Here is a 20,830-nt window from a genome sequence, read left to right as displayed (position 1 = left end):
GAATGGGATTTATACAAAATATCCGAAAGCAATGTTGCAAATATTCTTCGTGTAACTAATTCATTCACGCATCCTTGCTGTGATTATACTGCCTTCGAATATGCCAGTCTCGAACAACGTTGAACTATTCACTGCTCGAAAGAGAAAAGGGTGCAAAAGGAATAAGCTATAATCGTAGAGAACCCGAATATACTAATCCATTCTTCGCTGCTGGTATACATCGTGCATGTTCGTTTTATACATTCGTTTGTCATTCGTTCATTTATTTTATTCTTCGAATTGGTTCGAATAACGTCACGGCGAAGATCGTTGGTTTCCATTCTTCGCGAAGCATTTTTCATCTAATAAATTCATCATATCTCGTTCGAAAGCAGTAATGGGAGAATACTGGAATATGGTTCATCACATACACATAAGACTATGGTAATAGTGCGGGGGGAAACATCTTAATTTGCATGTTTCAAAGACAGCACGAACGATCATCGCGAATTAGGTTTGGCGATGATCGCTGTATGAATATTCGTTCGATATTCGCGTTAAGTCATTCGGGGGTATGTCCAATGCGAGTAACAACTGCAAGGAATAGATATTCGTGCAAGTAACGAAGCAGCGTCGGCTTCGTTCGCGCCCGAATATACGGACAAGTCCGAATACCAGAACGATTATCGAACAAAGGCGAAGGAAAGCGAGCGATGATCATAGACATTCGTTGTATTTTTGATATTCGAGCAACATTGTCCGAAAGTTCTATTTAACAGATAATGTACATGAAATAATTATTATATAAAAATATTTCAAATCACCAAAAAAGGTCAACAGACTTCACGTGCGTCTGGATTATTCACTATTTTCACTATTTAATATAGCGCGAAAAATGGTTAGTAATATTTTTATGTATGTACTTTAAATCTATCGGAGTAGCATTTTACTACTATTTATTTAATAACACACCGATCTATGTTATTTATGGCAGAGGCCAGTAGGTCGCGTATAACCACGTGTCTCGCTCTGCGTATTACATTTCTCTCCATGATCTCTCGCATATGTACAAAATGACTCTTCGGTATATTCGGTTCCAAGTTTGTATGAAATGTGTCTGCATCCAATAAAGCTACTGCTTGTTTGGCAGCCTTGCTGAGCCGATTTTATTTCTTTCTGATGATTCGGAAACTGGAGCAGAAAAAAGGGTGCCGCCATAGAAATCGACTTACCTTCACAGAAATAACACTCACTTCATTTTTATCGCGACAACACATATGTTTAAATGCACTAATCGCATCTAAATTAAATTATCTAGACATTGTCAGGATAGATTTTTGATCCATGCTTTTGAAAGCGTGATATTCAATAAGCAAGTTGAAATACGGCGTTTTCAGCTATACAATTCTTCCTTCAGAAAAAGACTTACCCGACCGCTAAAGTCAATGAATCATTCTGAAATTTTCACAGAATAATCTAAACTAATTTTCTAAGAGATTGTCAGTTGGGTTTTTTGATATTCGTCACCATTTCTGAGAAAATCAGATTTGAAGCGTGAAAAAACACCTCTAAATGTATTATTAACGGATCTTCACGATAGTTGATTTTTATCATTCAATTTGTAATGTTTAAAAACAAGTAATTACATGGAAGAAAAAAGTACGGGTGTGTAATGTCAGAGACATAACTGAATGTCGTGAATACGAATAAAACTGACACTCTTTCTTTATACTTCCGAATATCAATTAGTTGATCGATTGTGTTCATTGTGCAAGCTTTCCCCTTTTTCACTTCTAGAATTTGAAACAATACACCTAAACTCAAGTACAGATTAGTTACATTGAACATTCTGACATACAATTAAATGTTACGAAATAACCAGTATAGTTTTTTATGATAAAATAATTGTGGTTCTAAAAGAAACCTTTTATGAAGGCGTTCGTAATGGAGAGTGACGAGTTGAGTTCGGATCTATTCTAAGTCGATGCTATGCATTTAAATATAGCAAATCAGCAGAAAATTCTACTACAAACTACAACTGGTTGAAAATGGGCTGTAAATAGTATAGCGAAGGAAAATTTCGCATAATTCTTTGGGTATTCAATTATAGTTCTAATAACAACATACAGAATTTCTATATCGATAATTTCATTTTGGATTTGTATAATACAGTGAAAGAAACTATTAAGAAGGGCAAAATTTTGTAATCCTCTAAGATATTAAACACTGTTTGGATATAAACGATATTAGACACTGTTGTGAATCTTGCACTACAAAAATTTCACAAAGCTAATCAAATTATTCCAGATTTGCACTAGATTGATGGTTTTAGTTACCGAATTGCAAAGAAGCAATCTTCATAGTTCTTTAGATAAAATTTCGAGCATTTAGCATTTTGCTCCAATGCAAACGACCAGCAGCAGGATGACGTAATTGATCGTCTTTGAAGGGAAACTAGCTCTGCAACCTGGGCGTTTGTGGATTTGTACCACACAAAAGGTCTGCGCTTTCATTGCCGTCTGCTCCTCCTGACGACCGAAGTCCAAATGGGAGCCCTACCTGAGCGTTTGAGGCTTTGTATCACGCAAAAGGTCTTCTCTCATTACTGGCGACTGCTGCTCCCGACGATCGAAGTCCAAAGCAAAGCACGACCTAAGTATTTGAGGAATTATACTTGGTTTGTTCTTATTGATAGTGGGAGAGCTTCACCTCGACATCCACTTCCGTCTGAAGCACTAGAAGAAATGAACGATTTTCAATCAATGTTTACCTTTTATACTCTTCCAGTAGATAATCGGAACTGATATGTGTTTGACTATCTCAAAACCGTCGTCCGGGTGCGAAAAAGGCAAACAAGCTTGATGAATTTTTCTCATTATTTCCAAAAGTATTAGAAAACGTTATTTTTCAATTATTTATGGTTATCTCACGCTGTTGAAAATTCAATCACAAATTCCTGATCATATTTCCGATAGCTTGTAGAAAAAAATATGTTGTTGGGTTGAGTACATCAAAAGATATTCGCGATAAAGTTCTGCCCATTCTTGTACAGGGTAAATTTTGAAAAGGCGCCCCATAGTAAAGTAAGTCGTATTCACGACAAAAAACGGATAAAACTCAGAAGCTAGATGGAAATAGATGAGAGATCATATTGTCGTAAAATGATGAGAAAATATTTTTGAACAAAACTCTTTATTGAATGAAGAGATAATTGAATAACCAGATGTGAAACGTAGAAAAAATCTGATAACTGAAGGAAAAAAGAAACTCCTGCAATTGTCGCCGTTTACGACATGGGATCAGGAACCCAGTGGATCAATTCTTGGTTAAGTTTTTTCCGCCAGATTCCACACGGCATCTTGGCTGGTCCTGTCCGAACAAAGATAATAGCCCCTTTTTAGCACAAACCGGTACCCTTGAGATACCAAAAGTTAAATGACTACATTTGTTACATTCGAAATTATTTGTGTCGTCCTTTTCAATTGAGATAAATTGTAGAATATTTTGCAATTGTCAATTAGTAACTTTCAACAAAGAAATGCTTACTGAAATAAAACATTTTATTTTAAACTAGTACGTATCGGGTTTGCGTTTAAAAATTTTCTTTTAAAAATGGTTGGGTCTCGGGTATTTGAACCCAAACGATTTCCTCGGGATCTGATCAGGTCCAGACTTAAAAAACAAATTTTCGTCTTGTTTAGGTCTAATACGGGTGAAGATTTTCGTTTTTTTATCGGGAAAGAATCGAGTTCGAGTTTGGAAAAAAATTCTTTCGGGTACGGGTCAGGTTCGGGCTAAAAAATTGGTAAAATCTTGACTGTTTAGGACGAATGTGCTGAATGGACACTCATTCCAATCGCGTCGAGTCAATTCGACCGACTAACCTTAGCCGGTTAGATTGAAGTCATCAAATAAATGTCCTGTCATGGCCAGCTGCGATCGATTTCCACTAGGAAATTAATGTTGAAATGATTTCTAGCCGGTAGTTTCTTTTTGGGTTCCAGTAGAGATCGTCGAATTCAAGGCATTTGCATTCGAAAACCGACCCGGACCCGTGCGCAAATTGTTCGGGTCAGATTCGGGTCCAGAATAGAAAATTTGTCGGATTAGGGTCGGGTACCGATAAATTTTCAGTTTTCATCGGGTACGAGTCGGGTTCGGATTTGGAAAAAAATACTTTCGGGTCCGACCATCTCTAGTTTCCAGAGGCTTAAGCTTTTGCTGTACAGTACATAAACTTGACTATTTTCTATGAAGAAGATTTTTTTGAATTCTGTAAATCAGATACATAAAAAACTGATTCACATGTTTTGCATCATATAACAGTTCACTCAGTTTCTATCGATTTTTACCATTTTATTCCATACACATGCACACTATGATCTATATGCACCCGAAATAAGACAAGATACACAAGATATTTACACAATTGCAACCATTCCATAACAATGACTCTTCCTCAAAATGTAACACGTTCCGAACTCAGTACAGTCGTAGTTTCAAAGTTCTAACGAAATGAAGAAAGAAAACGTGTGCGGACTACTTTTTCTAAGTCTATTGATTCAAGTAAGTTTTATCTAATGTTAGTAGTGAAAAATTACTTTATCGACATTCTTTCAGCCATCGTTTGCATTTTTCGGCCTAAAAGAATCGTCGTATTTCGCACCGTCGATCGATATTTTTCTTGCCAGTGTGAATTCCTACAGTACATACTTTTCGATCGGCTCGACGGTTAGCAGCTTAGCAAGTGTGACGTTCAATTCGATAACCTTAAGTGATTTGTCAACTAGCTTCTACGATACGTTCAATGGGCTGTCCAATCAAATGACACAAGTGTTCAACGCCATCAAGAATGCAGCTATCGACAAATCCACGAACATCGATACACTTTTTACTACCATCAATGCGACTATTGCAAACGCGATATCATTCATCTCATCGAATAATCGAACTCTGTGGACATCGGTACTGAGTTCCAGTACTCTGCCAGATTTGAGTAACACATTATCTGCACTAGAAAATATCTCTCAAAAATTGAATATGGATATCTATCCAAAGTTACTCGTTCTCCGTGCGGCCAATCCCGTTTTCGTAACTCCCGCAACTATATTTGCAACTCTGCCACAAACACTTCTTTCAGATTTTGCCGGCAGTATCCGACAATTAAGTAAATTCGAAAGCACTACCACTGTTCCTTTCATTCAGTTTTTCATACAAACGATAACACTAGCAAACTCCAATCTCGGAACATATATATCAACTATGAGTACGAGCTATTCCACTCTGGACACTACCGTCAGACAAGCATGGCAAACGACGTCAACGCTTCCGGACACCTACAGCTCATCAACTAATTCTCTTTACCAACCGATACAATCTTTGGTCGATACCTTCACGAAACTGATGAATGCGTTCACCGATCTTTACCTTGGTTCTTCAGTAGATACAGATTCTCGTGCTGTGTCCATGTTCAGGAATAGCTATATCAACAATGCTACAGATCAAACCTCATCAATCCTCAAAAGATTGGACTATTTCCAGACAAAACTTAGTGACCAAATATTGAACTCGGCTAGCGACATGCTGAGCTTCGGTGCCCAGTCATTCGAAAATGTTAGTCTGCTGATGCTTCAGAAGACCAACGGAATCGCATGTGCCGGAACACCAACAGTTCAATCGTTCGTTAACAGTTACTCGAATGCCCTAACCGATATGAAAACTTGCTTGTCGGGGACTGCTTTTGATTTCACAACACCTACCAACGCTCAGGTCAAAGTGGCATCCAACATACAAACGGATGTGCTGTACTATTTGCAGATGCTGAAAGGAATGCTTACCGGTGTGAACAATAACAGTCCAGTTAATACGCGGATTGCAACGGATGCCCGCATAACGGCGGTGAGTAGAAATTTTGGGGATATTCATATCCCTTTGATGATTGGGGTTACCTCACTAATATCACTCACTATATATCTCACTACTTTTCGAAGATCCTTTCAATTTTTTCGAAGATGGCAGAACAGATTTCAACAAGCTTAGGCTCATTTGAAAACTAATTGACTATCACATTTCCGGTTCCGAAGTTATAGTGGTATAAGCGACGTAACCGACAAAACGCACTTTTTTGTCTTTCCGCTCAATTTTCTCAGAGATGCCTAAACTGATTTTAACAAGTTTAGGCTAGTTGAAAAACGTACTTTTCGTTCAACTTTCTCGTAGATTACTTAACCAATTTTAACTTATACAAACTTATCAAGTTTGAAGATCAAATAGCACACACTTCCGGTACCGGAGTGTATCTGTCAAATCGCACTTTTTCTCCGCTCAATTTTATCGGAGAAGTCTCAACGATTTCCGATAAATCTATTCTTCTTTAAAAAATACTACGAGACCATTGAACAATCATTGGAAAGGGTTATGGTGAACATTTTTGGTTCGGAAGATGTAATGCTATAAATGAAATAACCGACCAATTTCATTGTTTTTCAACACATTAAATTTTCCCGGAGATTCTCAGATTTCAAGTATCTTAGACGCGTTTTTGAGCAGCTGTTAGTTGATAGGTTTACATTGCTCATGGCGAAAACTTTTTATTCCGAAGGTAGGCTATCAGAGTCGACTGTTTCAAGATTCGCTTCGCTCTTCGAAATTCATACAGTTGCGCTTCTGTATTAGTTGCTGTAGATATGCTGCTGTAAATAATGCACCGTTCTACTCAGCACGAACTTGCTCTGTCAAATTTTTAGATCAGCCAATGTCAGTAAGATATCAGCGAGTGGATTCAAAAGCGAAACCGAGAATTTGCCTCACTCGTTCGCTGGGTTGGCGACTTTGCACTGTGTGCGATTTAGATGTCAAATATAACATTTTCCCACCTGTCAGTGCGGTAAAATTTTATTTTCAATCGAATGACATCAGATGAAAATTAAATTTATGGGCACTGACCGTCAGCATGTCGATACTAATTCATATGACTTTTGCAGCCATTTTCAAGTGAAGCTCCCAGAATCCATCGTCAGTTGAAAAATCGTACCTAGTCATTTGAGGTTTTGCTTGTTCAGTTTCAAGTGCCAAGTAGTCTAGCTGCTTCATTGTCTTCGCTGTTGGTAGTGAGCAAGTTCGAATGAATAGAATTATAAATGGAGTAAAGTATTAAAAATGAAAACTGAAGGAAACTATTAATTTATGTGTTTTCTGTAATTGATATTTCAGTTATCTGGTTTGTCTTTCATCTATTCTCTTGAAACAATTCGAATTTTTACATGAACCTCATTTGAAGGCAGCTCTCACACTATTGAAAGAGATATTTTGTTACTTCAAGAGATCAACAGACGGTGGTTAAACTGAGCTCTGATTTGAAGAGAATCGATTGAAGAACCGAATGCTGCTCGTTCGGTACGTCAGCGAACGTTGTGTGTGTCAGAGTTTGAAGCTTACTGCAGTAGAGAGATCGTCAGTGTGTTTCACATTCGGTTTCCATTGAATTTAATGAAGTTTTACTGCACTGCCACCCGCTGCAATCAATCCAAAATTGCTCATGAAAAATTTTTTCGCAATAATTTTAAACGTTTGTAATTTTAAATTTGTAGATGAATATTTTTTAACTAGAACTTGATTAGAAAAAATTCAGACTGCATTATTCTGAAATCTCTATTCAAGAATGAAATCGAAGGTTTATAAATGGATACAGATTACATAAAACATTGGGTCACAAAGATAATTATAGAAGCTTCTTCAACACGCTTCAGAAATAATGTTGGAAATTATGTCTGAAGTTTTCTTAAAATTCATGATTAAGACTTTTGGTTTGTCGATGTGTTTCCAAATCCTAATAATGTTGTTATTTCCGGATGCGACCAAAATTATTTCAATTTTTATGTTTTAGGTCGTTTAGAAATCCAAAATAGCGATTTCTAATTTGTCAAAGGTTCTCCAAAACCTTCCAATATGAAAGTTTTTGATGATTAGGTTTGAGAAATATATGTTTTAATATGTTGGACTCATTCCAACTTTCCCAGAATCTCGGAATTGAGACGTGTCTGTTTTAGAAGATTGCGACATTCAGCTAACCAGAGATCACCATTTCTTAGAAATAGGAAATGAAAATTATAGAATGATAGTACTAAAGGGAGAGCAAGGATGTGAACATATATAGAATGGAAAGGTGAGACGTGACATATGGTCATTTAAACAAGCAGAAATCTTTTAGTAACTTAACTTTTACCTTCTACCAGAAGAGTTGGACTTATACATCTGATCAATGCGAATCACCCGAGTCTCTGGTATGTCAGAAAGTAGTGATAAAGGTCTTTTACTATTTGCTATTGGAACCGAGTCCGGCTGCCTAAGTCCGACTCCTCTGGTAGAATGTAAAAAAAGGAAGGCAAAACTAAGAAACACATTTTTTTGTCGCTTTGTCTTAAAAATTCATTATACGTGCGGATCTGGTGTTATTTCGATTTTATTTAGTATGTGAGATTTCCGAAATCGACTTTGAAGAGATTTCTGAAATCGAACATTTGTTATGCCAAGTGTTTTAGAAATGTGTGCAAAGTCGAGATCGGGTTTTATTCCGAGAACAAATTTGAATAAAAGGTTTTCAAAATAACACTAAATGTCGACGTTTCACGCATTTGTAATACGAAACAAGAAAACCGAAAAACTTTGATAATTCTCATAAAACTTCCACATAATTTTGAAAATTTGCATAAAAAAGCCGCATATACACACTTAAATTTACTTGCTGAATCTCGGCACAGCCGAGTGCTCGGTAATCGTCTCGTCAAAATGTATAATTACTGAGATTCTTGGCAATCCGAAATTTGTTAAATGTCAATTATTGTCGCACTTGTCAGTAGAAATTTCTTTGTCAGATCGGCAAAAAGTTATCAGGATGGGATCATGAATTGCCGAGTCATCAGTAATCGAAAGAAAGAAGGATTTTTCTTTATTATTGTATGAAATAAATATTACAAAAGCTAAGTTTGGCATTTCAAATCGGCAAACAAAAAAAGCGCAAACACCAAAAAAAAAAACATCACGGCTAAAGACAATTGTTTCTAGTGTTCCTTAACGCTTCTACCTGTAAATAAGCGGATATTTATAAGTATATATGCAAATTAGATAGTTTTCGATTTCACCTATCTTTTCACAAAATATACAAATCTCTTTACCTTCATCCAATTTATATGTTTTCCAGTTCCACTAGGAATGCCGACGTGATGCTTGGAAAAATCGCAAGAAAACATTAGATGATAAGTGTCTCACCGAGTTTCAGTAAAAACTAAGTCGCTGTTCAAAATCTCAGTTTACTGACACGTTCAGTATAATATTTTTCTAAACTTCAGCAAAAGAACGCGCTTTACCGAGGTATCAGCATATTACTTTAACGATTTTCGGAAAAGAGCTTGTTAATTACTGAATAAGCAGTAAAATTTTCTGTTGCCGATATAATTCGGCTGCGAAGTGTGTAACTGAAAAATTCGCATAAAAATTGCATAACTTTGATAAGTCGCTGAAAAATATACATGAATGTACATTGTATTATTAGTTTTGTTCAATTGAATTTCTTGCACTTTCTTTAGAGCGAGGTTCATTGGTTGCTTAAGCAAATTTTATATTTTGCAGGCGCAAGATCTAATTCTAAAGCACTTGTAGTCAACCTTGGTCGCGCTCATACCGGAATGTTATGTTTGTTAGGTTTATTCATCTATAAATCTTTTTATCATTCACTACACTTTATTGTTGTTTTGTGTGGATCATATCGCCCGTAAGCGGTTATGACTGTATCGAACGAAACTGTAATAATGATGGTGTTAAAAAACTATTGGAGCATTTTTAAACCAGTTTGTTAACCTGCAAACTAAAAAGAGACAAAAAATGATATGTAACGATGATGATGAATGTTGTGTGTTAAAAATAAAATAAGACAAGCTTTCATAACAAAAACCAATTGATTAACTAACCTGAAAAGACACTATTGTAATAAAACAATAAATATGAACATGTAAACAGAAAAAAGAAATGTGACGACATCAGAGTGAATTCTCGGTATTGTTTAACTGAAATGAAACAGTTGAACGGTGAAAATGAGTATTTCAATACACTTTCTGTAAAGAAATATCCACATTGTTAGCATTATGGGGTACGGTACCTCATGTGTACCGTTTTGTGTTAAAATGCACATGACTAGTTTCTATTTTTACGTTTCGCATTCAGCTCATCAGTGCGTCAGCAGTTTATGTTGAACTGCTAACGCCACCTAACGGTTCAACATAACCCGCTGAGCAGACGTAAAGTATTTGCTACTTACAAATCACTTATTGACACCGAACAAATAGAAGGCATACTGGCCGCCAACACATTGTTATTCCGTTTTAATTTCGATTAAAAGATTGACTTTTTCAGTAATACTTCGGGTCATCTGTTGCATACTCTGTTCTTCAAACTAAGTGACCTTTTACTCTACCAACTCTTCATCTCTGAAGCTCCCGCCTAACAATTTCCCGGTTAGGCGATTCAATGCATGTGGCGCTGGTCTTACAAGCCAGGTGTCATATGTTCGAGTCCCGACCTGTAAGAATTCATAGTGTCAGTAGGATCGTAGTACTACCCATGCAAAGATTCTGTACGCTAAGTATCGGCTGCGAAGTCTGTTGAAACAGAAAAGAGAAATTTCACAAAAAGGAATGTAATGCCAATACTTTGGTTTACTTAACGATTTTCCAATCTGTTTCGCCCTATTGTCGCCGAACCACGGAACTTTCTCTCAACTGCAGTGGCAGCTAGCTAAATCTTGCTGGTTAAATTCGTGGATTCATCTGCAACGAATATTTGAGTTTTTTATCCGCAACTGCATTTCGTTTACCAAACTGGAAAATGTTAAATAAACTTCCAAGTATAATAGCATTTATATCTGCTGGGGACTTCTCCTCAAGCCGTGGCCACATAGAACTTTCGCCCGGGAAACTGTCTAACGTCCACCTTTCCATGCGTTGTCCATCTTCATTACTTTTGTGCTTTTGACCTCCAGTTCGGTTTCCGGTTTATCTGCGAACTGATGAGAATGCTAACATTCTCGTAGATAAATCCTTCGGAGTTTATTTGTGATATTTCGGATTGTGTATTTATGACTTGCTGCTTCTGGGTTTGCTGTCATTATTATCAGTGTCTTTCTATACAGTTGCCGTTAGTAAATATCACTTTGACGCACTCCAAACATTAGTTGATTGCTTAAAATTGATTCAACCATATCCAAAAAATTCGGAATTTTTGTTCGAGGAATTTCGCAATGTGTTTTCAAAATTTCTTTTTTTCGGCTTCCATCTGTCAAACTTTTTTGATGAATTGTTGGAATTCATCAGTTCATTTATGTATTCGGCACTTAATTAATTTAAGAGAGGGGTAGGGTCTAAACGATGAAGAAAATCATCATTTTTGCGATTTTTTTTTCAGAATTGTCATCCAACAAAACAAATTTATGTTTTTTGCATGACACAAAGCATCATTCGGACAACATTTTGTTTTTTTTCCGTGGAGAATTATTGAGAAATAAGTCGGTGAAGAGGTAATTTTGAGGACGCTTCTTAAAAATCATGATTTACGGTGTCCACTGCATCTCAGGGCAGACTAACCAGAAGTGAATAAATCAATGCAGCATAGTTAGAGTAAAAGTTATTCTAGACCCCAACGTTTCCGCTTGATTTTTTTAAATTTTTGGTGGTTGTTCAAGTGAAAACTACGATTTTTCACGAAAAAATCCGCTATTTTGTAGCTGTAAAACCTTCCCAAAGTAACAAACAAAGAAAAGGCAAACGTTTGGGTCTGGTTTTTTATATGAAGAAAGTATGTGCAAAATTTAAAAAAAAATTGGTACAGTAGTTTTTGTAGGACGATGGACATGGACTTTAAACGCGTTTAAAGTTTAAAGTTTCTTATCCCAGGGAGCCCGTAGGGTCCAACATTTTTGAAAAATCATATTTTTTCTTTTAAAGTTTATTATAATGAAACATTTCAAAAAAGTTTTGTCAAGTTTTTATGTCATTCGAAGGCCCATAACTTGCTGAGTTTTGTTCCGATAGGCTTGAAAACTTCAAAGAATATTCTTAAAATGTTTTGCTATAAGAAAATACAAAGGAAAAAATAAATAATTTTTCAAACGTGTTAGACCCTACCCGCCCCTTAAAGATTGTTGGAAAGATTTAATAGATCTTATGTTCTCATAGGCTTGAAATTTATTCAAATCCGACTTCCGGTTCCGGATGATTAAAATTTAATAATTTTAGCGATGCTGGGCTCTGCTTTCCGTCGCTGAATTAGTTATCTGAAATTAGTTATCAAAAGGCTTCGTAATGGAAATTCCGTTGATTTTTCAGATTTGCACAAACTTAGATTGAAATTACCTACTAAAAAAAAAGTAATTGACCAGTTTTCGGACCTGTTCGTATATTACTTTTCATCAAAAAGTGATCGAATAGGATTTCCGCCTTCGGGAACGAATCTAGGAAAGAGTCAACAATTCCAACTTTTACATCTTCAAATTATTATTAAACTCCGTAATTTGGTTAATGCATCAAATTTATCGCTTAATTGTAATCTATTGACATTTAAAACATTCCATTTATCTCAATTTTCTCCTAACAATCGAAGTACTAAAATCCTGGCATTTGAACTTCACAATACTCTTTTCTACAGTTCTTCAGTCAATCGAGTGGCATCATCCAAACATTCGGTCAACAGCTGGTCAACATGTACGTGCAGCTGGCTTCTGATTACGATCTTCTGATTGGACGATCCAGTTATTGCCTAGCTAGGATCAACGCCGGATGGAACATGTTGGCTACGGACTTTGTTAATGTTTTCAAGCAGTGCTGAAAAATTTCGAATATCAACGAATAAATAAAAGAGAAATCAAGCAATAAAATCTTTATTCAGTTTCATATCGAAATTGTAAATATGTACCTATCTATATATCATGGACCATTTATACTTTTTGCCAATTTTCTTAGGACAGCTTCGATTCACTGTCCGAAATACAACATAAAAGCAATCAAACAAAATTACTGCATAAACTACTTTATGACATCTCTTATGTTACGTTTAAACCAATAAAATCTGTTAGCTAATGTCCACACGTATTTTGTACTAATTTCACTGTGCAGATCACGGTGTCTGATGACAAGTTATGATTTTCAATGGTCGTGTCGGTTGTCAAAGCAGTACACAACGTTATGACCATAAATCAAACGGAGTATGAAATTTAAGAGTGATGACATAATTTCGGTCGCCCTTCACATTCCAGTGAACATTCGTTACACTTCTTACCGACCGTGTTCATTTAAGTACTTGAGGTTGCAACGTTCAGAACGAAAACCGTCAATCCTCCCATCATTACAGTATGATTGATGAGTTATGATGCGAAAAATTTGACGTTATTTCAACGGCAACAGCGGAAAGGAATTTGATAGTGATCGAACCATAGAAGAAAAAAACAAAAAAAAGGTGGTATTTGAAGATGTTGTAAGGAAACGTGATTCTTTTTCATTAAAATTCACGTGAACGAGCTTGAAATCAGTCTGTTTTCTGTTTCGATTCTCTGATTTTTTTAAATTAAATTACAGCGACATACCTGTTGTGAAGTTGGCATAACGACGCATATGGAACTGCTAGAGGATACGTATTTCATGACTTTCGCCAATCATATCTACAACCGCGAAGAGCGTGCTCACGTGAAATACCTAAGCACCGGCATGCAACATTGTCGTACGCTATTTTGACCGTGAGACCGGTCAGATAAACGTAGCCTTGACAGTGCACTTTTTCATGTGCCACGCATTCTCGAAACTCCACCCAGTCAGTAGTGACAGTACATAGTGTCACGTGACGTTTGTATAACCATGGAAGAGGTTGGTCGAGTTTTATGTCGGTACATGTAAAGCTGCTTAGTTCGCACACGACACTCGGTTGACGCGTATGATGCCGTATGGTTTGCTGCCGTGTGGAAACCTTTCCGGGCGAGAATCGACGACAATAACAGGAAAATTAAAATGAATGAAAAGCTGATAATGACATTCGCTAGGTTGTTCACTTCGCGGACGGAGAAATGATGGCTCCAATCATATTTGCTTTCTCGCCAGCCATATTTATCGATAGTGGTTTGTAATTATGGTAACGGGAGTATCACCAGTTTGCTGATGTTTGTTGCGTATTACAACTTCCCACATGGGGGAAGTTACTCAACCGATCGTCTAAAGAATATTAGTCCACATACATGAACTAGTCGATACAGAATCATCCTGTAGACTAGTCCCTGAACGTGATCATCTAATACTGCATGTTGAAAAAAGGTCCGTTATCTCAAAATCTCAAAAAAAATTAAGGGGCAAATTTGCAAAATTCTTTGTGCTATCATCATGTGAATCATCTTGCAATTGAAATGTGGATTCTAAGTATGCAGCACATGACAAATTTTGATCATCAAAGAAGAGAAGCAATGTAAGTTTTCCTGGTATCTGTAATTATGTGCTTAGATTTCGTATGCGTTCTAATTGAATATGTTCAATTGTCAAGACAGATCAATTCCATGTATATCACATGTATCGTACGACACTCAGCTCCAAACTTGCATTTTGCAAAGAAACTGCATAAAAAGATATTTCAATCAAAACCGAAGTAAGTTCTTTTGCAAAAATTATTCGTGTTTGGTTCGATAAAATCATTTAAACGAATTTATTTTCACATAACACTTTCGGTTACTAAATCTTTTTACTGAAATTTTGTCTATTTCACTACTATTGATTGGTTTTTGATCATTATTTTGCAGAAACAAATATATTTGCTGATTTAGTTTTGGTGCTTGACTTTAACGAAAAAAACAAATGCAGCATCAACCTGGCACCATCATTAATTGATGTTTTAAAGTTAAAGATCGACTAATATAAACGAAAGGATAACTCTTAAATGTAGTTTGTTTTTATGAACCAGACACCTTCTGCAACATATTTTGATAGTGTCGATAAAACTGTAGCGTTTTTAAAATAGCGTCAATTCTAACTTCCCTGACTATGTTGGTCACTCTATTTCGATATTTTCTGTAGGATAGTACACTAAGAACGCATAACTTTTTTATGCGGTTTTTTATGCGACTTTTTTATGCGAATTTTCAGAGCTATGCGGTTTTTTGTTATGCGAAGTTTCAGAGTTATGCGGTTTTTTAAGCGAATTTTCAGAGTTATGCGATTTCCTTTCTGCGGTTTTTATGCGAAGTTTCAGAGTAATGCGGTTTTTTATGCGAATTTTCTGAGTTATGCGGTTTTTTATGCGAATTTTCAGAGTCATGCGATTCTTTCTATGCGTTTTTTATGCGGTACGTAAACTCGCATAAAAAAGATATCAGTGTATAAATAAAATGAATTAAAATCACCTCTTATTCCTTTCTGGTGGTGTAACTTTGTTATTTTTTGTCAGTCAAGTAGTCTATTCACCAATTTTTTTTTGGATTAAGCAAATGTTTAGCACAAATTTTGGGAAATTAAATAATGTTACTGAAACCGAAAGTATCACCATTAATACATTTAATCTTGATCATTATTGTCTTTGCAGCTTTAAAGCGAGCCCATATGTGTCCAAATAGGTCCAGATATCTTTGACAAAACTAAGTGCGGTTTGTCAGTTACATCCATCACTTATACGATTATATCTTCGAAACCGAAAGTGTCAGCAATTTGATTTTTGAACTTTATCTTTAACTTTAACGGTAGTTCGGTTTGATCTTCTCCGAGAAAATTGAACGAATAGTAAAAAAGTTATTTGTCGGTTACGTCTCGTCTAATATCGGTTACGTTACGTCTAAAGTTATTGAAATCGAGTCCGTCATCTCTTAGATAATGAAGCGGATAGATGAACGAAAATGAATACAAACATTTTCCGATCCCATCGACCTGAGTAGAATGGTATATAACACTAGCGATCTCCGGGGCTCCGAACAAAAGTTGTTTTTTCGAGTAATTCGGTATCCATTGTACCATTGAATTTAGCTACACACCTAGAAAAATCGTGTAAATTCACGTCTTCTGAGACGAACATATATGAGCGTCGAAAATGACTCGATTTTACAGTAAATCTAACTTGTATTCAATGAATTCTGACATATTCTTGAAGCTGAAACATGTAAATTTAAACGTTTGCTTGAAAGGCGGAGTATGTTTGATGTATATTTATATTATTCTTGTAAAATTCAGTCGTTTCACGGATTACGTTCTTATGAATTGTGTCATATGTAGATTTGCGTCATCTGTTCATTTCATAATTTTTTACTGTGTCTATCTTTCGAGTGTGATATGTTGATACCATGCGAATCTTACGACCAGAAATTGCAATGGAGGCTATTAAGCACAATTAAAGCAAACACGAAGACCTAACCGCACATTGAAACAGAGTCGATTTGCCAAAACACGAGATTGGAAGTTACATAGACAATTTCTCTCGAGTTATCCAGGATATATTGATGCATGACGAAACGTATGGATATCCCAGGCATGTTTTCAGAAGATATAAATTTGCTCGAAAAGTTTCTGATTAGACTAGCGACTTGCATTTGCTCAATACTAAAATTTTCGTTACAAATTGAGACATTGGAATGGACCCGAAACACAATAGTAACGAGGTCCGGACTTCCGGTTCCGGAATTACAGGGTGATATGCACCAAAAATGATGAAAATTATGCATTAAAAATATAAAAATAATGTCACTCACTTTTCTCGGAGATGGCTGAACCGAGTTTCACAAACTTAGATTCAAATGAAAGGTCTCACAATCCCATACAAATTTCCTAAATTTAATTTGGATCGGACTTCCGGTTCCGGAATTACAGGGTGATATGCTATAAAAATGTTGAAAATTATGCACCAAAAATGTGAAAATAATGTCACTCAATTTTCTCAGAGATGGCTAAACCGATTTTCTCAAACTTATATTCAAATGAAAGGTCTTATGGTCCCATACAATGTTCTTGAATATCATTTAGATCCGAATTCTGGTTGCAGTATTACAGGATGATATGCACCTAAAATGTGAAATTAATATCACTTAATTTCCTCGAAGGTGGTTGGACCGAGTTTCACAAACTTAGATTCATATTAAAGGTCTCAAGGTTCCAAACAAAGTTCCGGAATTTCATATGTATCCAACTCGATAGGGTGATTTGCACCAACAATATGGAAATAGTGCATTCAAAATGTGAATATAATGTCACTCACTTTTCTCGCAAATGGCAGAACCGATTTTCACAAACTTAGATTCATATAAAAGGTCTTATGGTCCCAAATAAAATTCCGGAATTTCATTTGGATCCAACTTTCAGTTCCGGAATTACAGGGTGATACGCACAAAAAATGTGAAAATAATGTCACTCACTTTCATCGGAGATGGGAGTTCTTAAGATGCCGTAAGAATATCCCAATTTTCATTCGGATCAAATCCCTGGTTCCCGAGATAGGGTGCTCAGTATGAAAACGACAATTTCAGATAAAATTTGTTCATAAGCTACCTCTTTATATTGGCTAGTGATTGTCCCAAGTTTGCCGACCATGAGACTCTGTAACCAAATAAACCATTCATAGTCCCATAAATGATTTGCCGAATTTTATCCAAGTCCGACTACCGGTACATATTTTTCCAAAATTCAAATCATCATAGAGAACCGTAAATAAGTTTGTTGTACATGTTAATGTATGGTTAAATTAACCGAATGTCACTACGCCGATATCCAGTTTTCGGTTCCGGAAGTACCGGGTTTGATTGGTAAGGTTTCGGAGTGGAAAGATTGATACTTTCGAAGCAGTGTTTTTTTCTAACTACGACCGCACGCGATTCGCTCGGACTAATGCAGTTTTCCATTCCTTAACATTTCGACTACCAAGGCTCAGAAACAGTCGGAAGTCGAATTTTGGTATCAATAGATGTTTTTGACTGGTTAAAGTGGACTATTACTGACTTGGATTTGAGCATTGGTCAATTTTGCAAACTGGATATGTCGAAGCAAGTACTATTGTTAAGAAACTTGACATCTATTAACCTTCCTTTTTGCCTTTCTCTATAGAAAGGTATTAGAATTGCTGGAAAAACCGACTTTCGAACGGAGCCTCGGAGACCCATAGTGTTATATACCATTCGACTCAGTTCGACGAGATCGGAAAATGTCTGTGTGTATGTGTGTGTGTGTGTATGTGTGTGTGCACTTTTAGAAGATATTTGAACGCGCTCAATTTTCTCAGAGATGGCTGAACCGATTTTAACAAACTTGGGCTCGTTTGAAAGCTACTGTCGGGCCATTGATCAAGTTCGAAGATCAAATGGTTGTGACTTTTGGTTCCAGATATATGATGGCATAAGTGACCTAACCGACAAAACACATTGATTTTTACCGCTCTTATATATATAAGGGTGCCAAAATTTTAGGATCACCTCTATTTTCGTTAGGTTCTAGTGCTCTAAAGTTTAAGCACCTCGAAAAAAGCCTTCATGCAAAATTTGACCTAAATCGGACATGCGTAAGAGGTGCTGCCCGTTGGTAAAGGTTTGACAATTTTCGACCTTGAAAAAGCACCATAGAGGGGAGTACATGAAATTTCCAAAATCGAAATTTTTTTTGATGCCGAAACTCTTAAAACTGCATGAAACATCGAAATTTAGTGTCATCTCAAAAAAATTTTTTTTTGGAAAAATCAACTTTCTGGGACTTAGAAAAATTTTCATATTTTTTCTAAGTCCCAAAAAGTCGACTTTTTCAAAAAATGTTTTTTTCGAGATGACACTAAATCTCGACGTTTCATGCAATTCTAAGCCTTTTGGCATCAAAAATTTTTTTTCGATTTCGAAAATTTCATGTACTCCCCCCTATGATGATTTTTCAAGATATATGAAAATTCCACTAAGTGGACTAAGAAGGCTTTTTGCCTTTCTCTATAGAAAGGTATTAGAATTGCTGGAAAAACCGACTTTCGAACGGAGCCTCGGAGACCCATAGTGTTATATACCATTCGACTCAGTTCGACGAGATCGGAAAATGTCTGTGTGTATGTGTGTGTGTGCACTTTTAGAAGATATTTGAACGCGCTCAATTTTCTCAGAGATGGCTGAACCGATTTTAACAAACTTGGGCTCGTTTGAAAGCTACTGTCGGGCCATTGATCAAGTTCGAAGATCAAATGGCTGTGACTTTTGGTTCCGGAGATATGATTGTATAAGTGACGTAACCGACAAAAAGCGTTGTATTTGAACGCGCTCAATTTTCTCAGAGATGGCTGAACCGATTTTAACAAACTTGGGCTCGTTTGAAGGCTACTGTCTGACCATTGATCAAGTTCGAAGATCAAATGGCTGTGACTTTTGGTTCCGGAGATATGATTGTATAAGTGACGTAACCGACAAAAAGCGTTGTATTTGAACGCGCTCAATTTTCTCAGAGATGGTTGATCCGATTTTAACAAACTTGGGCTCGTTTGAAAGCTACTGTCGGGCCATTGATCAAGTTCGAAGATCAAATGGTTGTGAATTTTGGTTCCAGATATATGATGGCATAAGTGACGTAACCGACAAAACACATTGATTTTTACCGCTCTTATATATATAAGGGTGCCAAAATTTTAGGATCACCTCTATTTTCGTTAGGTTCTAGTGCTCTAAAGTTTAAGCACCTCGAAAAAAGCCTTCATGCAAAATTTGACCTAAATCGGACATGCGTAAGAGGTGCTGCCCGTTGGTAAAGGTTTGACAATTTTCGACCTTGAAAAAGCACCATAGAGGGGAGTACATGAAATTTCCAAAATCGAAATTTTTTTTGATGCCGATACTCTTAAAACTGCATGAAACATCGAAATTTAGTGTCATCTCAAAAAAAAATTTTTTTGAAAAAATCAACTTTCTGGGACTTAGAAAAATTTTCATATTTTTTCTAAGTCCCAAAAAGTCGACTTTTTCAAAAAATGTTTTTTTCGAGATGACACTAAATCTCGACGTTTCATGCAATTCTAAGCCTTTTGGCATCAAAAATTTTTTTTCGATTTCGAAAATTTCATGTACTCCCCCCTATGATGATTTTTCAAGATATATGAAAATTCCACTAAGTGGACTAAGAAGGCTTTTTGCCTTTTTGCCTTTCTCTATAGAAAGGTATTAGAATTGCTGGAAAAACCGACTTTCGAACGGAGCCTCGGAGACCCATAGTGTTATATACCATTCGACTCAGTTCGACGAGATCGGAAAATGTCTGTGTGTATGTGTGTGTGTGTGTATGTGTGTGTGTGCACTTTTAGAAGATATTTGAACGCGCTCAATTTTCTCAGAGATGGCTGAACCGATTTTAACAAACTTGGGCTCGTTTGAAAGCTACTGTCGGGCCATTGATCAAGTTCGAAGATCAAATGGCTGTGACTTTTGGTTCCGGAGATATGATTGTATAAGTGACGTAACCGACAAAAAGCGTTGTATTTGAACGCGCTCAATTTTCTCAGAGATGGTTGATCCGATTTTAACAAACTTGGGCTCGTTTGAAAGCTACTGTCGGGCCATTGATCAAGTTCGAAGATCAAATGGTTGTGACTTTTGGTTCCAGATATATGATGGCATAAGTGACGTAACCGACAAAACACATTGATTTTTACCGCTCTTATATATAAGGGTGCCAAAATTTTAGGATCACCTCTATTTTCGTTAGGTTCTAGTGCTCTAAAGTTTAAGCACCTCGAAAAAAGCCTTCATGCAAAATTTGACCTAAATCGGACATGCGTAAGAGGTGCTGCCCGTTGGTAAAGGTTTGACAATTTTCGACCTTGAAAAAGCACCATAGAGGGG

At 36.4% G+C, this 20,830-nt stretch overlaps 2 protein-coding genes across 3 annotated transcripts in view; both read left to right on the top strand.

The window, feature by feature from the left end:
• The window catches only part of LOC131427156 (phospholipid-transporting ATPase VD), a 206,240-nt gene that overhangs the window by 131,425 nt on the left and 53,985 nt on the right, over window positions 1–20,830 (top strand). The gene's annotated exons all lie outside the window — the stretch shown is intronic.
• Window positions 1,182–13,104, top strand: LOC131427158 (uncharacterized). Its single transcript, XM_058590119.1, has 3 exons — window positions 1,182–4,545; window positions 4,600–5,877; window positions 12,673–13,104. Exons 1-3 carry the CDS (start codon window positions 4,495–4,497, stop codon window positions 12,850–12,852), a joined length of 1,509 nt encoding a protein of 502 aa, XP_058446102.1. The 5' UTR covers window positions 1,182–4,494; the 3' UTR covers window positions 12,853–13,104.

The sequence above is a fragment of the Malaya genurostris genome, chromosome 2 (assembly GCF_030247185.1).
Source record: "Malaya genurostris strain Urasoe2022 chromosome 2, Malgen_1.1, whole genome shotgun sequence".
In the NCBI taxonomy this organism is placed as follows: Eukaryota; Metazoa; Arthropoda; class Insecta; order Diptera; family Culicidae; genus Malaya; species Malaya genurostris.
Note: the sequence above shows the minus strand (reverse complement) of the source record. Positions and strands in the feature narration are given on the sequence as shown.